The sequence below is a fragment of the Megalops cyprinoides genome, chromosome 7 (assembly GCF_013368585.1).
Source record: "Megalops cyprinoides isolate fMegCyp1 chromosome 7, fMegCyp1.pri, whole genome shotgun sequence".
Taxonomy (NCBI): Eukaryota; Metazoa; Chordata; class Actinopteri; order Elopiformes; family Megalopidae; genus Megalops; species Megalops cyprinoides.
Window position 1 is genome coordinate 30,169,714 of NC_050589.1, and position 20,554 is coordinate 30,190,267.

Below are 20,554 nucleotides of genomic sequence, written 5' to 3' on the forward strand. Positions count from 1 at the left end.
ACAGTTTTAAGTCCCTGTGGAGTCAAATCCATCGAAAATGAATACTATAGCTGATGATATCTTTTTCAGTTAGCCATTTCAAGGTAAGGTTTTAAGGGGCAGAAAGACAAATAAAGATGAAGTACATATTTCCAGAATTTCAGAAGAATTTAGACCACCTTTACATCACCAGCATCACTACGGTAGACCACCAGGAGCTCCCTGCAATTAACATGAGAAAAAAAGGCATGTGCTCTTATGAAATGTCCACTGAAATCATTACAGGCTCTGAGATAAATCCTAAGTGTTTTCATGTTTTCCCAGCAATATATATATCTCTGAGAAGTTTTCTCTCAGTGTAATCAGGATTACCTCACTCCTGATCCAGAGTAAAGTTGGTTTACTCCTAACATTTGGAGAAAACTAATGGCTACATTGAGCTAGGGTCAAATGTCAAGTTAGGATTACCCAGCTCCACCCAGAGTGAAAATAATGTACATCATATTAAGAGTTCAAAAAAGATAAAAATAAAATTCTATTTTGAAAGCTTAGAGAAACTTGCCATAGGAGTTAACTGTCTATTTAGGTCATATAGAGCTAACCAGTGTTTCCTCTCCACAGCTGTCTTGCAACATCTGTGTCATTGAGTGGGTGGGTACTTCAAACTACTGAAAGTACAGTAGCTTGCTATGGCAAATTCATTAAACCCTATTGAAAATAACATCCTATAAGACCTTCTTATAACTGCACTACTGTTGGCTCCAGCTGGGGTCTGGTGAGCAAGAAACACACTTTGCTCTAGACTGTCCCCACTCCCACTGGACAGAGCTTCAGAGGAGACCTTTAAATTTTGACCTCTCACCTTAGTATTGACAATTTACACATGTCAGTTTCCTGTTCTGGATTAGTCATTATCATCATCATCATCATCATCATCATCATCATCAATCATTTTCTGCACACAATCTGTGCCGCCATCAACATTCATAACATTACAACATAACATTGTAACATAACATTCATCACGCAGTGAAAATATGAAAACACTGTAGACAACATTTGCAAAGAGAGTGCACACATCTGCACTCTGAACATTCACGAGTGTTGCTTAAATTCACAGGATCATCGATTAATGTGTTAACACACCTACTGTACAAGCCGAAGAGTCTGCTTCTTGATTGATGAGAGACAACAGGAAAGAGAACGAGTGAACTGTAAGCAACGTGGTCGGGCTATTAGATTTCCTGGCACTTAATGAAATGTTCACGCGATCCAATTGTCTGGTAAGACAGGCCAGCAGATTTCTGTTTGTGTTGGCATGGTGCCCAGGTGCCTTTGTAATTTCACAAGACCTTCAATAGGAATATTGTTCAAACTGCAATACCCTTCATGAGACGTGTGCAAAACGTCCTGCTATTCTTTTAATGGAGACAAGCCAAGCCTCATGCACCCAAACACAAAGACAGCAGCAACTATGACATCATCCCATCCAGTCACTCAAGAGGGCACAGCCTGCCTCTGTTCTGTCTCTTTTCACTGTAAACAGTCATATTTTGGTGCACCTTGTTTTGAACTCCCACATTATGGCACAATAGTTAACTATAGCTTTGTATAAATAGAACTGTGGCCAATATTATGGCAGAAGACTTTCATAAGGTTGGATCACCGCTAGAATAACAATCAACACAGCATTTTTTAAAGTGGTTTTTGTATGTTTCAGCAGCAGAAACACACAGCTATAGCCATCAAAAGCAAGTAATTTTCCAATAATTCATAGCACATATTTATACACGCGTTAGCCTATTCTCTTTGAATGAGTCAGATGGTAAAAATCAAGCCAATGGTGTAAACTAGCCATGGGGGCAGTGGTGGCATTATCCACTGCGTGGTGGGAATCTGATGTCTTCAATCTGCTGACACTCCCTGCTCACTTCTAATAGAAATGCACTCAGGTTGGTACTGAGAGGACAAATTAGTAACAAATCAGTTCAAATTATGGAATTCATTTACTTGCTTACAGATTCCCTTAACAAGGATGACACATGTGACAAGAGTTGTAAGCACTACCCGTTTATACAGCTGGATATTTATGGAAGCATGCAGGATAAGCAACATGATCCACGCATGCCTTGTATTTGATGCGATTTTGCTATTAGATGCAATGCTGCCAGGGATGAGGGGTAATTGCAGAGAACACGCCGCTGAGTATTCCCGACCGGGCCGCCTCTGTGTGTAATTAGAAGGAACTCCTGCAACCCCCTCAGAAGCACCGCGGGGGCCTCCTCGATCTACGATTCCTTTTGGCAGCACATTGACTCTGAAGTTCCCCCTCCGTGGAGTTTTTCAGTGCAACATTCAAATCGAAATGACGCTCAAATGACTGCACGACACTGCTAGGGGGGTGGAGGTGCTCAGAGATCATTACTGCTGAGACTTGCTAATTCAGCTCACTCGTAGGGATGAAAGGAATGGCTCTTACTGCCCATATGCAACACATCTCTCTTCCCCCAGCAATAACACAAAGGAACGAAGCTGAGTCCCACACGCACTCTACAGATAAGCGTCTTTGCCGAAGTTTTGGATTTCAGAAAAGAGGGGCATCTTATTATTGAATGGCACTCTTTTACGTCTGGGATTGAACAAGGAAGCGATGACAATGTAGGCTAATCCCTGATTAGAAGTAGGTCAAAGTGCTGACTAAATCCCCATCACCGCAAACACCTGGAGAGTGACACAAGCTTGCACAGTCTTCAGCAAGGAGGTGAAAACATCCTCCTCCTTGAGCTATTCAACCACAGAGCTCTTGGGGACTTATTAAATCAAGGGAACATGAGAAATCACAAAATAAATAGCAGAAATGTCTTGTGGGTGCTGTTGTCACTAGTCGGCTGTAAGGAGCAACCACTTCCAAAACTAAGAAAATGAACCCAAATCATCCCTGCTTAATTACCAAGCATGACAACTTTCCCAATGTGACTTACACTTAGTGGATTACCAACACTGCCTGACAGTTTTCTTTTACTGGAACGACCTTGAATCCCCTCAGTGCTCGTGAAGCTGGCTCCCATGCCACAACTTAATGTCATTAACACTGACTGCACTTAGTGGTGACGCTGAATTTGCACCAGCAGCTTCTTAATCAGCCTTCACACCCAGAATGTATGCCATTTAAGCACCAACAGTTAGCAGGAGATTCTCTTCGAAATAGGGAGCTTGCCTCCACAATGGTGCAGAATTTGAACATGGCCTGCTGGCAAGGCCATCTTAACGCAGCTGAGGGCCAAGTTCAAAGGGCGTGGCTCTCGGAACGTCCATCCTGCCAAGGTCCATGTCTCAGTTTTCAGGGAGGTGAGTAGCGTGAGAGGCCTAGAGGAGGCACTGACACAGATTCAGACTGGAAGCAGGTCAATATGAAATGGAGCAGAAGCAGCAAAGAGCCCAAACACAGGAGAGACCGCTTCCAGAGAACCAGCTCAGAGGCAGTGTGACTGCAAGGCTTAAAGGAAAAGCGGAAGTGTTCCCAAAGACAGAAATAGTATGATGCATTCTTTCATCTTTGGCAGCTGGTTTCCACCTCTATCCATTCACAGATTTGTGCCCAAGCCCTGAATTTGATCTAACTCTAATGCCACAGGTGCCTACTCAGTTAAAAATGTGCATCACCACCATCACACGCCTCCCAAGTCTAAAAATCGTAAACATGAGAAAAGGTTGACGGACATTCCTCAACGCCACTTCCAGCTTTTAAGCTGAGCCTCCACGAGAAAGTGAATTAACTGTAACCCAGAATGGGAGGCATGAATATCCCTTCGCTTTTAAAAATCTGCTTAAAAACCGGTTTGTTGACATTTCTAAGGACACGTATTTCAATCCAAGAACTTGAGGCTAGTTTGGCTCACAGTAAATTCCTGCCATGCAGATAATTTGTAGGTACAGAGAAGCTCCATCCTTTAAATAGTAACGGTGATAAGACATGCCAATTCAAAAATCCAGTTCTTTCTGGGATGAACTTTTAAAGGAAAACCTTCATAGGCATGGAATATAGACATATATTAATTGTTACAATGGGATGTACTGTTGGGAGTTAGGGGCTGTCTTTAAAAGGTCTAAAGATTAGCATTTTAACTAATCCACATTTGACCTGGGGAGAGCTAGACTTCTGGTTTCATAACCTGGTGCATCAGCTTATTATATCAAGAGCTTGAAGGGACAATACACTACCCATTTATAGGACTATTAATAAGAGATGTGTTCATTCCAGTTCATTAACATTTAAAGCACAATCAGTGCTTTAAATTATTCAACCTTAGATGCACAGAGGAGTTAAACCTATTTATAACGAGGTAGAGTTGCTCATTTGTGGCTTAGGATCATTTGTATCTTAACCGACCCTTGATGTGCTTACTCATTAAGCCTGTCCCAGAGAGACCACAGAAACCCCATTTGTCTGACGACTTGACAACTTGTACTCAGTGTGTATGGGCGACCATGTTTTCAGAATGAGTCGAAAGATTTTTAAAACCGATTTTTTTAAAACATTCAAGCAGGCCTCTATCAGGAAGCATTTTAATCCTAGCATCTCACAACACGGGACTTTCCCGGATGAAAGAGTCACAGGGCAGTGCGCAGTCACAAATCCGGTGACACCACACGGAGCACAAACACACACGCATCTCTAAAATCTCTGGTCTCAGTAAACGCTCGTCATGAGCCTGTGACTCACTCCTCCAGCATTGAAGAGGCCTGGGTGTAAACCCAGCTGCCTGGGGAGAGCGATGTCCGCTGAAGTAGCCTGAAGCCAATCGGCTCCGATGAAAAGGCCCACTATCACAGCGAAACATGCGGCTCCTCGAACAAAGGCCGCATTCTGCCGGCAGTCCAGGGAGGGGGGCAGGATCATGGCGGGCTCGCGCCAGAGGTTGCATCAACAGGCAGGGGACGTAAACAGATGAGATGCAGCCGCCGCGCGCTGTCCGCCCCCTCCTCGCGCTAACAAACGGACGCCCCAATCGCGGGCGCACAGAAAAATGTGGAACAGTTAGCCAGGTCACATGGATCAAGCCAGGCCAAAAAAAAAAAAAAAACATTTCTCCACGTTATCTCATTTACGTCAGCAGGTTTCTCAAGTTTCAGAAACAAGAGCTTGTGTGCAACTGTATGCATTTACAAGCAGCCATCTGTGGACAGAGTTTGGCTTGGGCACTGGACTAACCCCCAGCCGGCAATCTGACGGCGTCACAGCATCACCAGCAGTCCCGAGTTACAAAGACCCTGCGTACAACACATGCCGTTTTCATGATTATGTGAAAATAATTATGATTACTGATGCTCTACCATTAAAGGCCAACATTTTCATTTGGTCCGTGTTACATTTGAATTACTTAGTGTACTAATCAAATTAAATAAAAAGGCTTCATAATATTCATTTGATAAGGGTCAAATATTGTAGTGTTTACTCCGATCTGGCAGATTGTGAATATTCAGGCGAGTTCACTGCTTAATCTAATTTGATACAGGTCACCTGACAGATGAGCTTGAAGGAAGGATCCCATGACGGGGGAGGGGGGCTACACAGATGTACAGATCAAGTGAACAATGTCCTTGACCTGTTTCAGCCATGTTAAAATTAGGTGGCACTCTACTGTGACATCATAATATAGGACATCAAGTGATCTTGATTGATTTCTGATGTCCATAGCACCGTTGACTTAAGAATATCTGAGCTACAGAGCTGGTATTCGGAATACAATGTTCAGTGTCATATGCAGTTGGCAATTTTACTGCAAGACTCCTCATTAGGTCACAGAGTCAAACAGAACAAAGTCAAAGTCAAAGAATGATCTATTATCTGCCCATAAGTGACTGCAGGGTATATGTGAAATGAATACCAATTTAGCCCTGGGCCGAGCTGCCGACCGAGATTCACAATAACTGCTCCCTTGAGATCAATGGTATTTGTCTGTACAGGATTTAGTTGAAGCCATATCTCCCTTACCCAGGGCTCTTTGAATGTAGTAATATGGCTTTTTTCACACTTTGGACATGAAAGGTTTATCTCCTGGTGCTCACAGTGGGGGTGGGCCATGATGGCGTATCAGCCTTCACAAAGGAAGGAAAATATTTAGTCAGGTTGGTGGTTTTCAGTTCGACCAGGCCGCAAGTGCCACAGTGTTTAATGTCAGAATTATGAGTTATGAAAGGGTAAACATGGGTTAAATAGTAACTTCCCCGAATGATACCGTTATAAAGAGTCTCGTGTTTGCTTAGGACCAAAGGCAGGGCCAGGAGAGGGTTCCCAGAGGTTAGGTCACATTCGCCCCAGCCTCCGTAAACCCCGTGATCTGTAAGACTAGACGCTTGATCCTAAAATGGCCTTACTTCATGTCTGCATGGAATTAACTTCAGTGGGTTTGCATATTGACAGTGGGAAGTTTGGATAATATACAATGCCTCCTATCAGTCTGAGTTCACTCACAGTGAAATAACAGTACATCACAGTATAGCAACAGTTGATCACTTAATGATCAAAATTATATGGATTCCTAATTAAATACAAAACACACAAAATTAAGAACAAACAGAACAGGTAAATGCCAGCAGAGCATAATTTAATTTCCTTTAAAACGGAAGCCCTCTGTGACTGAGGTGATTGTTGATAACACTCACTGAATTTAAAGAAGGCTTTTAATTTAAAGTCAGATTCATGAATAACATAATTTGAGACTTCCTGATCCAGATTAGTTGCTCAGTTAGCTAAAAATTCAGAAAGATAGGGTTCATATCACATAACCATATCATAATATTTGCCTCAAAATCACATAAATTTTCATATTTATATTTAAATTCAGTTCAGTATTTCATTGTAAAGGCAGAGGCAAATAAATAAAATAAGTGATCTCGGTCATTATCAGACCATTCCCTATAGGCGTGAAAGACTTGTATAGAAAAGGAAAGATTACTATACTGTCAAGAATAAATCCTGCTCAATTGCAAGGCTCAATGTGGCAATGCTGAAACACGTTCTCATTGGTCATCATTTCAATCTTTGAAGATGACAATGAAAACACTGGCTTGTGGCTTCCAGTCTTTGGCCAGTTTATGGGTTCTTCCGCCCACATAACATATAGATGTAGACTAATCTTGGGTTAAGGGGGAATTGTCTCCATACACGAATCCGCTAAAACTCCATAATCCATAATACCCGTATTCACTGCAAATAAACATTTCAAAGACGCTACAGAGACAATTGCAACGGCAAACCAGTATATATCCCGCTTTAGCTGGTGACACTCGATATAAGCTGGCCAGAGGGATCCCCAGTTAATCTCCCCAAGCAGTGACTCTTTCACTCTTGAAGGCTAAACAGACACATTCCGTGCTCTCCAAGCCATCCTGAACACCTGTCTTCAATGAGTGGGCTGGAGGAGGTCCCTGACTGGTAGCTCTCCAGCGATCTGCAGCCTCGTGTTTGTGGATAACTCACTTCGAGCTTCAAAGCGGCGAGTGGCTGAAAAAGCTGCAGGGCCATCACCAAGCCATGACCCCTAAAAACAAGCGTGCCAGATGGATGATAATATGGAAGAGGAGAATAAGCTTGTACAAGTAAGCTGACATGTTCATTGTGCAGGTACCTGTGTAGGCATGCTTAAGATCATCATAGAAAAGCCGCACGAGCATTACACAAAAACTACTTATTATGACATTTACTATTTTATGACTCTGACAGCAAAGGTGCCATAAAGTCCAACTTTAAGGTATCTAATCAATAGCCATGGATCTGTACTGTAGACTGACATCACAAATACACCAGATATTCTGAAATTTATATCTCCAAATGGTCAAACATATTGAAGAATAAGCTGCTTAATGAAAAAAATGTGGGTGGCTATGGATATGCCAGCGTCAGACCTTAACTAGCCTTGGGGAGACATCTTGGAGAAGCAAACAGCAGATTAACATGTGGCCCACACTTGACCGCACTTAGCAGAAACAAACACATACTGCACGCTACATTCCAACATCATGGTTATCTTTTTTCAAATAAACATGTGGCTTATCATTCTTATGGATCCAGATATGTCAGTTACCTGTGGAAAGGCTGTGCCATCACTGTGACAGGTGAGGTAGTGTCATAGATGTGCTTTCTGCTACACTGCGAAAAATGCTCAAATATAAACGTGAGGGACTAGGTGAAAGTGCCTGGTTTCCGTATCCGTGGAAACTAAACAGAAAGCACACAGTCACGCTGTCTAGCGAGGGTGACACATTGCCACGGAGTGCCTGTGTGACGTGCAGCCACGCTTCAGCTGTCAAGAGTAACGTCTTGTTAACGAAAGCCGCCACCGCATGCCCTCCTCGTCAGCAGCTCGGGCATCGAGTTACCAAACCAGCATCGGCCGGCTTTTATGGTCTCCCGATCTCTATTTGGTTTATTGGCCGGATGCTAATGATCTGGCTGTCTTTGGGAAACAAGCCATCGGCCACACCGCCAAAGGAAATAACACACTGCCCTTCCAATAAACAGACATAAGGCCGCTTACCGCGTCATGCAGCTGCACTGCCTGGCACTCTGACATGAAGGGGTGTACTCTCGGGAAAGGCTCAGACAGTATTGGCATAATAGTCCGGATGTGCACAAAAAAAGACCAGCTCATCTGTCCCGAAGGATTTACAGGTCAGAGTATTGGATGGCAGCTCTTTGTCCTGACAACAATGCAGACATGCACTGGTTGTGGTGGAGTACAGTGAATTTAGACAGGTGAGAGTTTCCATGAACATGAGGGTAATAACCTGGCAAGGGCTCAGACAAGGACGGCAAATGTGAAGCGCAAGGAGGGAAAGGAGCAGGGGGATGGGGGATGGCGGGGCGGAGCACAAATTCCAAAACGGAATAGAGCCAATGTCCTTATATCAGGGGCCGGTTTCCCCAACAACCCTCCTCTCACCAGGTGTTTGTATGCACCAGCCAAACCTTTTAAGATGCGTATGGATTACTAGCTAGCCTGTCATCACCCTAAAGCTGAACATTGCCATAGCCTTGGTACATGGGAAGCACTGAGGACTCTTCTGCATGTCACATTTGCACAATGCTCCCCTGCCACTGCCTAAAAAGCACAGTAACTACATGAACCACTGAGAGGATGGAGGTGATTAATCCAGATTTGGATGTTTTTCAAGAACAATCTGCAAGTATGTTTCCATTCCCCGATTCCTTCTGTGTATTCTTTCCTTTCCCTATATCACAGTTCATAGTTCATGTCTACGGTGACAAGTCACTTTCAGTACCAGTTAAAAGAAATACAACAACATCTTTTAAGAAAGTATGTACATGGATCTCCCTCCCACAACCACTTCTTGGCACTCATCTGGCAAGCCTCACAGGTTAGGGAACAGATTCCAAACACTTCATTCTGTAAGGGTAACATCTGTCTTTGGCAGAGACTGCAAAATGATTTCAGCGGACAGACAGGATGCAATCCCTGGCAAAAGGTGGGTTAACGGCAAAGCGTGGGCCTGCGCTGGTCCCGGCCCTCCTCTCCCGCACATCAACATGGCAGAAAGTTTCTGTAAATACCCCTCACTCCGAGTATCCTGTGATCTGACTCACAGACACAGATGGCAGTCATTAAGGTGCTGTTGCCAAGCCTGGAAGTCTTTGATTTGAAAGGGAGATGATATCTGCGCTGGGACCATGCGCTCGAGCCCTGCATGACGCGGGCGCTCGTACACACACACACAGAAGCCGTGCGCACAGACAGACGGACGCACATCCTGCTGGGTTCATGGGGCTCCGGGTTTTGTGAGGGGAGAAATAAGAGACAGTGCTGAGGAAACGAAGTGGGTGTATGGAATGTCTCCTTTATTTATTTAACCTGTGAAGTGAAGGTGGGGGGGGGGGGACACGCAGCCGGGCACGAGGCTTTGCGTGGGATGGCTGAAAATTCCTCACACGGCATGTTTTACAATGCTGTTTGAAGTGCCTCGTTTGCAACTGCCTCCTCCACAGAGCGGCCTGGTGGAAAGGAAGCCCTTTTTGTGCCTTTAATGCAATGGGGATCATGGCCTTGCAGCTAATCAAAATCCAGCACAAGAAATTATCCCTTCAGCTAATAATTATGAGACACACGCACTGTCAGCACAACTTAGAATCACATTAAAACGTTTTGTACCAGTTGGCGGCTAGACTGAAGAAGATAGGCTTGGATGATGCTGGCATGTTCTATTTTGATGTTTTTCACAGGGTGAAATTGCTTTTTACCTCAGTTTAATCTTAGAACAGCACAGTAGCATTTCAATGAGCCAGTCCAATAACTCTCCACGTACATGTGAATGTACTCATATGTCAACCACATAACCAGTGACCATTTTTAATACCATTTGTTTCATAATAATAGATAATAAATAAATTGCCTCATCAAACTGAGGTTCACAGCAGATAAGATAAAAGACCTTTTGTGTGTTTTTGGAGTGTACCAACCAAAGGAAGGGTTCCCTGCTGTCAACCATGAGGTGGTTATGCAGGTTATGTGACCTCTGACCTTTCCTAATGTTTGGCCACAAATATCCTGTTCCCTCTCCCTTTTTTCTCAAGTCTTCTCCATGCCCTTTGAGAATGTCTTCCCTTGGGTCCTTGGGTTGAAAGCAAGATGAAAAAGACCATTAAAGAATCTGGCACCTTCAGATGTAGGCTACATGTTTGGTCTCTTCCACCCTTGGACTTTTCTTCAACAAAGACAGCCTGCCTTTGAACCTTACTCCAGCATCTAACGCTTGTGGCACATCTGCCTTGGACCATAGTGTAGGCGCAGGTTTGAAGATTTCATTTCATCCTGAGGGTTGCAGGGAAGACAGGCAAAGTTGTTTCTTCTAATTAGTTCTTGAGGGGTGCTGGAGGAGAGCTGAGCTCCTGAGACGAGGCTCTGATCGCATTAGGTTCTCTCTCTCCAAAGCCAGCATCCTGGACCTCTGCCTGGAAAATAAACATCCAGCTCTGGAGACTCTTTGCCTGCTGCCAGGCCTTCGCGGATTCATCCACGCGTGAAATCCCTGCTGTAGAGGGCTGACCCGTGCTCACTGGCCATGGAGCCTGGCACCCCCACATACACAGCTGAGTGTCCGCACATAGGATGTCACTTGCCCCACACAGCACGAAAAACATTTGCCTTTGATTGAGGCTGTTTGCAAAATGCCCATAATGACCAATCCTTGCAGGCAAAATGCAGCCATGTCTTCATGCAGAGCAGAGGGTATGCATATGGTGAAGTTACAGATTTGTGTATTCCCATTGCCATACCCCATTGCCTATACTGTGTGGCTTACGAGAGAAAGTTCAGAGTAAGACCATCCCTGGGCAAAAAAATGGGCACAGCCCCAGAGCAAAGTACTGTAGCAGTGTCATGCCGAACTACTGAGAAATAATCCACCCCCCACCACGACCTCTCACACACCCCTGACACAGCCGTCACCCTGTCCCATCCAGCCACGGCCATCCATCTCTCTCAGCCATCTGGAGCACACTGACAGTCCACTGAATGATGGACCCAGCTCTGGGTAGTGTGTAAAAAGAGTGGCCCAACGTGGAGAAACCCCACCACTCCGACGGTGTCCCCGGACCACCACACACCTGGATGTAGTTATCACAGAGTGCCACATGATATGATACTCTCTGCAGGCCTTGCAACAACCATTCTACTGAGGAAATGGGTGTGAGTTCAGTGTAGATGGTCACCTCATTAAATGAAAAAAATTAAATGAAAAAACAAGAGGAAGCATGCTCACAGCACATCAGCAGTAGGCAAAGTTAAAGAATGGAGGCAACAATAGTTGAAGTGGGTGACTAGGGTGAAGTGTTAATAACACTATTAAACATGCTCCATTAAGCAGCTCTTTAAAAATACAAACTATCGTCTAGACATGAATATGTGCAGCATGGGTTTGGCACAGGACAAAGCTTTTCAATGCCCTGTCATAGTTGTAAAGGAAAGAGGACTATTCCACATAAGTAGCTTCCATTGTTTAGGACAGGGACGTGGAAGAAATGCTTGTGAATGGGACCATGAATTATTTCAGGTATGCCTTAGGTTCTCATACATCAGATTTCTAATGTACTTTCAGGGACCACCTGAAAGCACATAAGAAGGCAGTCTATAATGAAGTGTTCAGCTAGCATTAACCATCCATTAAGTTCCACAGCCTGGAACAATGTGATCTTTTGTCTCACGCTCTACCTTGGCTCATCTGTTTTGCTGTGTAAACAGACTCTGGACCTAAATGTCCAATAGTCATTTATACAGATAGCTTTGTTGCAATTTATGAGATTAAGCACCTAAATTTGAGGGGCTACACTGCTGAAATGTAAAACGTTTTCTGAAGGTGTGCCTTGAAAAAAGCAGTTCCTAGTCCCCATTTCTGCTGGCAGCAGTTGAACACGAGATCATAACACGTGTCATAACAGACTTGATTGTTTCTAAATAGCAAACAGCTGATTTTCCCAAGGGCCCCTTGCAGCTAAGAGAACGTTTAAAGGAAAGCTCTAAGTGAGGTGAACTGGTGTCTAGGGAAAGAGGCTAGGGCAAGGGTTCGGTGTCTTTCCACAGATATATACACACACACGTCTATGGTGATGGTGAGACTGGTAATTTTGCTAAGGCAGCCTGACCTATCTTACTGTCAGCGAAGGTTCAACAGATCCGCACGATGTCAGGGTCGGAAGCACAGCGCTGGAGGCGTGGTGCATTTGTGTTATGGTCTGCTAATGTATTTGTACATTTGTAAACAAGACATAGCCTATATTTGTAAGGGAAAGAAGAAAATGAATCCATCCCCTCCGCCTAAATTAAATTTAAGAGCGCACAAACACTCAAATCACGTTGCTAACATGATGCACTCGATCTCATAAGCAACGCCTCCTTTGAAAAACAGTGTGTCACTAAATGGACGGTCCTCCGCGCAAGTCACATCGAACAATATATACGTATATAACGTTAGATGATTTCAGTTTGTTTCGATCATTATTGGTTTATTCACATGAGTTTATAAACAAGCAAATGAATGGATTGTCACTGCCGTGTATTGAATGCACAGTAACGCAGTCAGTTCGTCCTACAACTTAGCGCACATTAGGCTGCTCCTATATAGCTTACATGTGCGTAATGCAATGAGACAGAAAATAATGTAATGAAGACACAGCTTAACAGGCATATATAACGTCATGTGTTTTAAATTTTGCCTGACACTAATAATAATCAAATTAATCACAAAAATCACGTCCCTTTGCTGGACATCAATTTATTCATGTTTTCGTCAATTAGTGTTTTTGGGGACCGTTGAGAGTTACCGTAAATTAAAATATCAACAAATCATTATTTTCCCTTCGTGCCTCTAAACATTGCGCCTGCCACTTCTCATTCACACAGATGGTTCAGACACTTACATTACAGTTTACGTTAGCGTGTATCTGCAACCCAATCTGACTCGTGTCGCCCGCTAAAGGCTATACACATTGCATCCACACGGACGTGGTTTTGCTGTACGCAAAAAGATGGTCTTTGTTGAATGTGCCAGTATAATTAACTGGGCAACTGATCACTACCACATTACTTATTTTATGCAACAAAAGGATATGGACCGATAAAACATAGCTCCTGACATCAAAGCTGAAATACACATTTGCCCATGTGTGGCTGGTTTACAACTGCATCAAAACAATGTCTTATATTTGAAAAATAATAAAACAATAACTCTGACCTGAGTGCATCAGGGTCAAAGAAATCAACAAGCGAACCAGAGTACGGTACGTTAACATTACTTTATCCCCCACTTTGCATGAACATGTTCTTACCTGAATCTGGGTGAATCCTTGATACATTCTTCAAAATCCACCGTCATTTTAGGTCTTAGTCCTCCCTCACTTTTAATATGAATATTTCATTTCCCGGGACTGATAGGGTGAAACAGTGTCAATGTGTATTCCTCTGTCTCGCTGCAGTCTCCCAATCCAGCGAGGCAGTGGTACTACTGTACACTCTCCGGTCAGATCCACTGCATTTCAATCTGTCTGCCGCTGGGCGAATGAGCAAGGGACCATCGTCAAAGATTCACTCAGAGTTAACAAGGAGCGCCTTCTCACGATCTGTATAGGTACTGAGAGGTGCCGTGTTCCCAGAGTCAATTGAGTTACTGGCTTAATTTTTAAAATTGTTTTACAGACAGCCACATCACTAACCACTTCTAAAGCTGAAATCATCTGGTATTTTGTGAAAGGCACATTATGACTGTTTACCAGTAAAATAGTTTTCTTAAATTGGTTCATAGATGTACTTTGGGAACATAGCATACAGTGATAGGAGAGGAGCGTTTTAACTGGATTATAACATTATGTGTTCCTGACAAGTGTTATTTTAACTTGCACATTTTGTACGCATATTCTTCATATTTATTTAAATGCGGCTTTATTACTGTAACAGAGTTAAAACATATAGAATGCAACATCTACAAACAATGTCGCTAGTAGTTAATCTTATTATATGGTCTTTTTATTTTGGTAAAAATAGGAGTCATTTCTATGCAATTATCTGTATGAGGCTGTTAGCAATGCTGAAATACTTCGAAATCACAAAAGTCACATTTTCCCAACGCCCGAGGGGGAAACTGCTTAATCCTTCGACCGTCAGAATCGGCTAGTACGGCCGAGTTTAAGGATAGTGGCACGTGCAAGGACGATTCCATTCTCTCCATAAATTTTCCTTTAGCCGGTTACTACAATATACATGTACTTTGAGATTATCCCCAAATGAATGAAACTAGACGGCACACATCTCTGTCAATCTCCGTGACATCATCAACCGCCCAACAAAATCTGTCTATTTAGAGGACCGTGAACCTCGGATTTCAGAAACCGGCGGACTTTTAAAACTCTGCTGCAAATTCAAATGTAAAAGATTTTGCATATTTTTGTCAGTCGACATGGCGGATGATATTTCCAAGGCTGCGTGCGTATGTGCGTACGTGATACTTTTGGCACCCGCAGTGGACTTCAGTTTGCAATGTATTTTATGCCCCCTGGGTTGGGCCGAAATGCAGGGAAAACTGACAGATGGCCTAGGAGTCCTCATCGATTGTCTTTCTAAACGTACCAGTATCTGTGTACCGCATAAATTGCAGAATTTGTTAACGACATGAAGAAAAAAGTCTTTGTAAGACTTCCGCGCATACTGGCGACAAAAAGTACACATCAAATTTGCCTGGAGATGTCAGATTCAGAGCAAAATGAACAATGGAACAAAAGGAAGCAATTTTCACCAGAATGAAAGGAATTATGTTATTGTGTATAGTTTTGTTTATAGTTCAACTTGCCGTTGATATGTAAGCATGCAGCACTTCGGTTTAATGTTTGAAATTCACCTGATTAGCATGACCAAGCCATTTTGTCAACTCTGGAGCCACAACAGTCAGTTATTTTGTATTGCTTTCAAATTGTCACAAGGAGCTTTAATGCTCCATATTTCCAGTGTGATTAAAATAAGAGAAACACCAGAGCAAGATGAAATGGAAAAAAAAAAAAACTTTTCCCTTACCATGACCATGACATGTTACAGGGATTCCTGCAGTAAAAAGCATGACCTGCAAGCAACCTGACCTAGCATGCTAGCCAAAGGGGAGAACCTGCAAAAGTGCAGAGTGCTGTTATTGTGACCAGTGGGTCTCTCAGAGCCAGAACTCTTCCAGGCTCCGGCTGCCATGTTCCATAACATGACCTGCTCCTAAAGACTCAACGTCTCGAGTGTGTATTTTCACTTTAATCCCCTTCGCTAATTCTGAGAAGTTCAGCAACTGGGATTAGTTTCATTAGTTTCCAATGAGGAGCCATGCCAGTAATTTACATTTGTTTTCCGGAAGCCTTTCAGAAGGCCTAATCAAACACAGACACAGCGCTTCTCACTTTGTCTCTGCTCCCTCTGGCTTGACCTGCCCACCTCAAAGCTCAGTCAGCTTTTTTTTTTTTACTTTGAGTGGATCCTTTAATTTCCCTCCCTGCCGTCCTATATTATCCAAGTGTGGACTGATACAAATGACTTCTCCGGCATGACTTCTCCGGCAAGTCCACTAACAGATCAGTTTCCACCATTAACAGTGCAGTGCAACTTGTGGGCTGTAGCATTCATTTATTATTGTTTTTTTTTTTTCTTTTTTTGTGGGACACAAAACATTCTTGTTCCATCAAAGCCAGAGACTCTGTCACATAGAGGGAGCTTTATTCTGAGGCATTTGGCTGGCTAAGACGGAAACTACAGTATGTGCGAAAATCACATCCCGGTGGGTATCGAGTGTTTCTTAACCGTTTGTCCACCAGCTCCTTCTCCTTCTGAGGCCTTTTCTTTGTTTGGTTGTTGTTTGACATGCATTTCCAGGACTATCTTGACAGTTACAAGCGGTTGGGGGTTGGTTGAGGAATGACAGTTTCTCAGCAGCTGCTCAGCAAAACAGGGTAAGAGGCATGTGTAGATCATATCTCATCCTTGTGTGACCTTGAGTTCATTCACCAGCACCTTCCCTGCTTGTTGAGTTAGAGAGGTTTGTGGAAACAGTAAACAGTAACACGGATGTTAGAACTGTGGTTTCTTGTTTGCTTTCCTCATCTCTTAAAGATCCACAGTACTGCTGCAATCACCCAGCTCTGTGTGTTCCATTTCATTACTTAATTTCTTTTACTTTGCTCTTGTAAACCATAAAAAACCAAATGAAATGAAGTTAAATTACCTGACCATGCTCATTTATCATGCACCACCAATCAAAGAATCTGCCATGTATCTCCAGGTTTTAAAGGTTTATTTACTTGAAATATTTCCTATAATTTACATTAGGCAAAGTGACATGAGGGGTCACAAATGATATGAAATCAATGAACAATCAACCCTTTTCCCTTCAGAAAAAAAGTAAATGGGTACAGTCCAAAAATATAGACCTGGATGACCTCTGGTGGTCAAAGGTGACCCTGTGGCGCCAGGTCAAAAAAGACAGAGATACAGCTGTGTTCAGTTAAAAAAGGCCCATGCTGCAACCTCAAAAGACACTCCAAAAATGAAAATATAAATGCACATACATGAGCAAAGAAGTGTTTTGTTATTGCTTTATCAATAAACTGCCATACAATTTAGAAACATCTGATTCTGAGAATAAAAATATTACAGTCATAATTACAGTTAAAATCAAAAGGGTTCAACTTAAAAGCGCCATGTTGAATTTCACAATCAATAATCCATTGATTCTCCAATGATAGGTCAAGGAAAACAAGACTGATGGACTATGGTGGTTTTCTTGAGAAACTCCAGAGCACGATATTTTCACAACAACTGAATAAATCATTACTCACCATCCCTCATTTACAGAAAGCAAGTAGAAGAGCTTGGAGAGTGATAGTATTAATGCAATATAAATGGGTTTGCAAAGTAATCTTACATTTTGACAGGAGAACCTCCTTCAGCTCCACTTATTTAGTTCCCTCCCAACTCTGCAAATGACTCATTCATCAGATTCATCAAATCCTTTCCAGCTCTTGAAGACTTGTTGTGTGTTGGTTCCAAGCGTACCTTACATAAAACCTCAGGGTGTTGAAACCCATCAGTAAATGAAGATAAGAGGAGAATTTGATTGATTAAAAGAAGGCAGATGCTGATTATGTTAAGATGAAAACTGTAACACATATCTCATGACTGTGTTTTGAGCACTGAGAGACAGATTGAACCCTAGAAGATACGGGTGTATGTGAGCTTTCGTGTGACTGAACTGTAGTGTGTGTGTGTCTGTATGTTTGTGCGTGCGTGTGTGTGTGTGTGTGTGTGTGTGTGTGTGACAGAGAGACTCTCTCACCAAAATACGAAATCCATATGTCTGGCATGCAGATGCCTTAATTCATACTCACACACCAGGCACAGATACACACACACTGTACACCATTCCTTTGAACCATTATTTCAGCACAGGAGAACAGTAGCAATGTCTTTTTGAGATGTATTTGTACTTGATATGCTCGGATATTGCTTTCTGGCAGGTGGCTGATTGCTGAACGCTGAAACATGGTTCATTTTCCCCACTGCAGAAAGCATAAATGGCCAAAGGACTGCTGAATCAGGAGGAAGGAAACATATGAATGAGAGAGAAGAGTGATGCAAGTCCCGGGGGTGTGGGCCTACCTTCAGGTGTTCTGTTTCCAGGCCTGTTCTACATGTGTTCCTCTGGGTTGTGGAGGGGTGTAAAGCCTCCTCAGCACAGTTCACTGGCTATATCGGACAAAAATGTGGAATATCTGTCCTCCAGATGTTTTGGATCACTGAAGAATTGGATTGATTCAGTAGGCTGCGCTGGCTCTCTTGTTCGCCACATGCAGCGGATTTGTGAGCTCAGCTTTCTCCCTAAAAAGGTCCTTTTTGCAGATGCACTCAGAGTTTAGCCACTGTTCATCTTGTCTGCAACCAAAATAGAGCCAAACAGTGAGAACTAATGAAGGATGTGTCACTTGGTCTTGGCTTACGGTTGGTGTCAGTTGGGTTCTGTTCTGGTGAATGACAAGCCACTCCACCTGTGTGTCAGAGGTTTCAAAAGACAACATGCCGAGTGGCATGTCCGTCACATGCAACATGTTGAAATGAAGTGCGAAATGTATTTCTGAGGATGTCACAGCACACGTAGCCTACTGCTACAAATAGTGTTTATGTTTGTCTTTTTCCTGAGTAACCTTGGCCTCCACTCCTCACTGGCAGCCTTCACCTCAGCTCGATTAAAAGCTGCTTTTCTCCTGTGCTGCCCGGAGTAGAGATGAGGAGGCCAGAAATCTGCAGATTCTCATGGAGAAATCTGATATTAGGAGGGGTCTCTGCTCCTGAAGCTCAGTTTGATAACTGATGCAGCAAAGACATAAACATCTGTAATGGCCTGGGTTCAGCACAGTTCCTGAACTCATTCTCCAGCACTGCTGAATTTACCAGAGGGATCTTATGTGTTTGGTGGGGTCCTCTGTAGTGGACCTATTTGCTCATTGAATGTGTCTTCTTCATAAAATCCGACCTTTTAAGGCTTTTTCTAAGGCTCTCTAAGCTCCATGTCTTGGATTTGAAGTCATATGTGATGTTATCTGTGGGCTAATCTCGGTGCTTTACTTTAATCGCAGTTGCATGCTAATTGAGCAGCTGAGAAAACAGTAGCAACTGCTTAAGGGCATTGGGCTTGAGGACATTGCACTGGGGATGCAAGATGCATAGCAATGATCACTTCATTGTACTTGGCCTCAGTCCACTTTAGCAAGGGTGAATCCAAGCGATGGGTCCATCAATCCCTAAATTTTGTTTACAAATGGGGTCTGGCTGAAATCTTCAGATATATTTGACAGCTTTGAAGATTTTGCAGCTGTGACCTTCACAGTCCCCCTGTCCTCCTCGGCCACTGGAAATGAAGTCTCTGCAAGATTCCCAGGTCCTGTATAGAATAAGTGGTGACCATGGGAGTCCTTCCTTTTTCAGATTTGAGTCTTGTTTTTTTTCTTCAAACAGGACAAAAAACATTTAATGAGGTGTCCACACTTACCTCTGGTGGATATGGGACAGGGGGCAGAGATACAGGGTTTCAAGCCCTCTTGTAACTTGTACCCATCCATTAGAGACCAGAGTTTACTTTCTTGAAAAAGCAAGTCCTGGTGGAAGTACTCAGCTTCCTCCTAGAGCCTGAGAATTCACTCTTTGAGTTTTCCTCAGTGGACTAGTCTATCACCACGGTAACAACTTCCTTCTTCTGAATTTTTCCCTGTTGAGGTCCGCTGGGAACGTGAAATCCACTCTCTGCCAGTACACCTGTGACAGAGACATATAGTTTCGGCAAGCTGGGAACCTACACATTTATCTCAGAGTCGTTTGGATTTAAGATAAGTGTTTCAAATTAACACAGGAGCATGCCAGGTTGTATTGGGGCCCACGGAGTGATTGCAGTGAATTGGGTTCTGTGCAGAATCTTTCAAACTACCAGAGGGACCTGGCTGCCGGGCTCTAGCTTGATCTGGGACTGTGTGTGGGAGGGTCCAGCAACTGATGGAAATTACAGTCCACACATCAGGCAAACTCAACATCACCAGGCAGCCATAATGAAACTGAGGAATATAGTGTCAACTATAGCATTTTTAACACTGATAAGCAGAATGGCATCACTTGTGTGTTTACCACATTGTGTATAGTTCTCATCATAAATTTGATGCAATATGTATTTTTTATTGATGGCTCTATATGATAAAATACTAGTTTTTCCTTGAACTCCTTCTTTCATCTACCATCTCTCTCATGTCCTACTAGGTACTGATGACAGTTACTAAACATTGTTTATTTACTGAATATGGGATCCCTAAGGTAAACGGATTGTAGCAATGAGTCAACTAAAGTTGCCTATGGCAACAGTAATATTTGAATAAATAAACACTGGAATCAATACCAAATAACCACGAGAAAGATGAGAAGCGTAGAAAATTCTGGAAAAGAACTAGTCACAGGAAGGGAAGAGTTTGCAGTTTCTTAGTGTGTTCTGACTGCTTGCTGTG

At 43.1% G+C, this 20,554-nt stretch overlaps 1 protein-coding gene across 1 annotated transcript in view; it reads right to left on the bottom strand.

Annotated features, from left to right (window-relative positions):
• The window catches only part of LOC118780555 (arf-GAP with coiled-coil, ANK repeat and PH domain-containing protein 3-like), a 91,696-nt gene extending 77,682 nt beyond the window's left edge, over window positions 1-14,014 (bottom strand). The window contains exon 1 of the mRNA XM_036533120.1: window positions 13,820-14,014. Within this exon, the coding sequence (XP_036389013.1) occupies window positions 13,820-13,866 (47 nt within the window). The 5' untranslated portion in view covers window positions 13,867-14,014. The remainder of the gene's footprint in view (window positions 1-13,819) is intronic.
• Window positions 14,015-20,554: the final 6,540 nt, after the last annotated feature.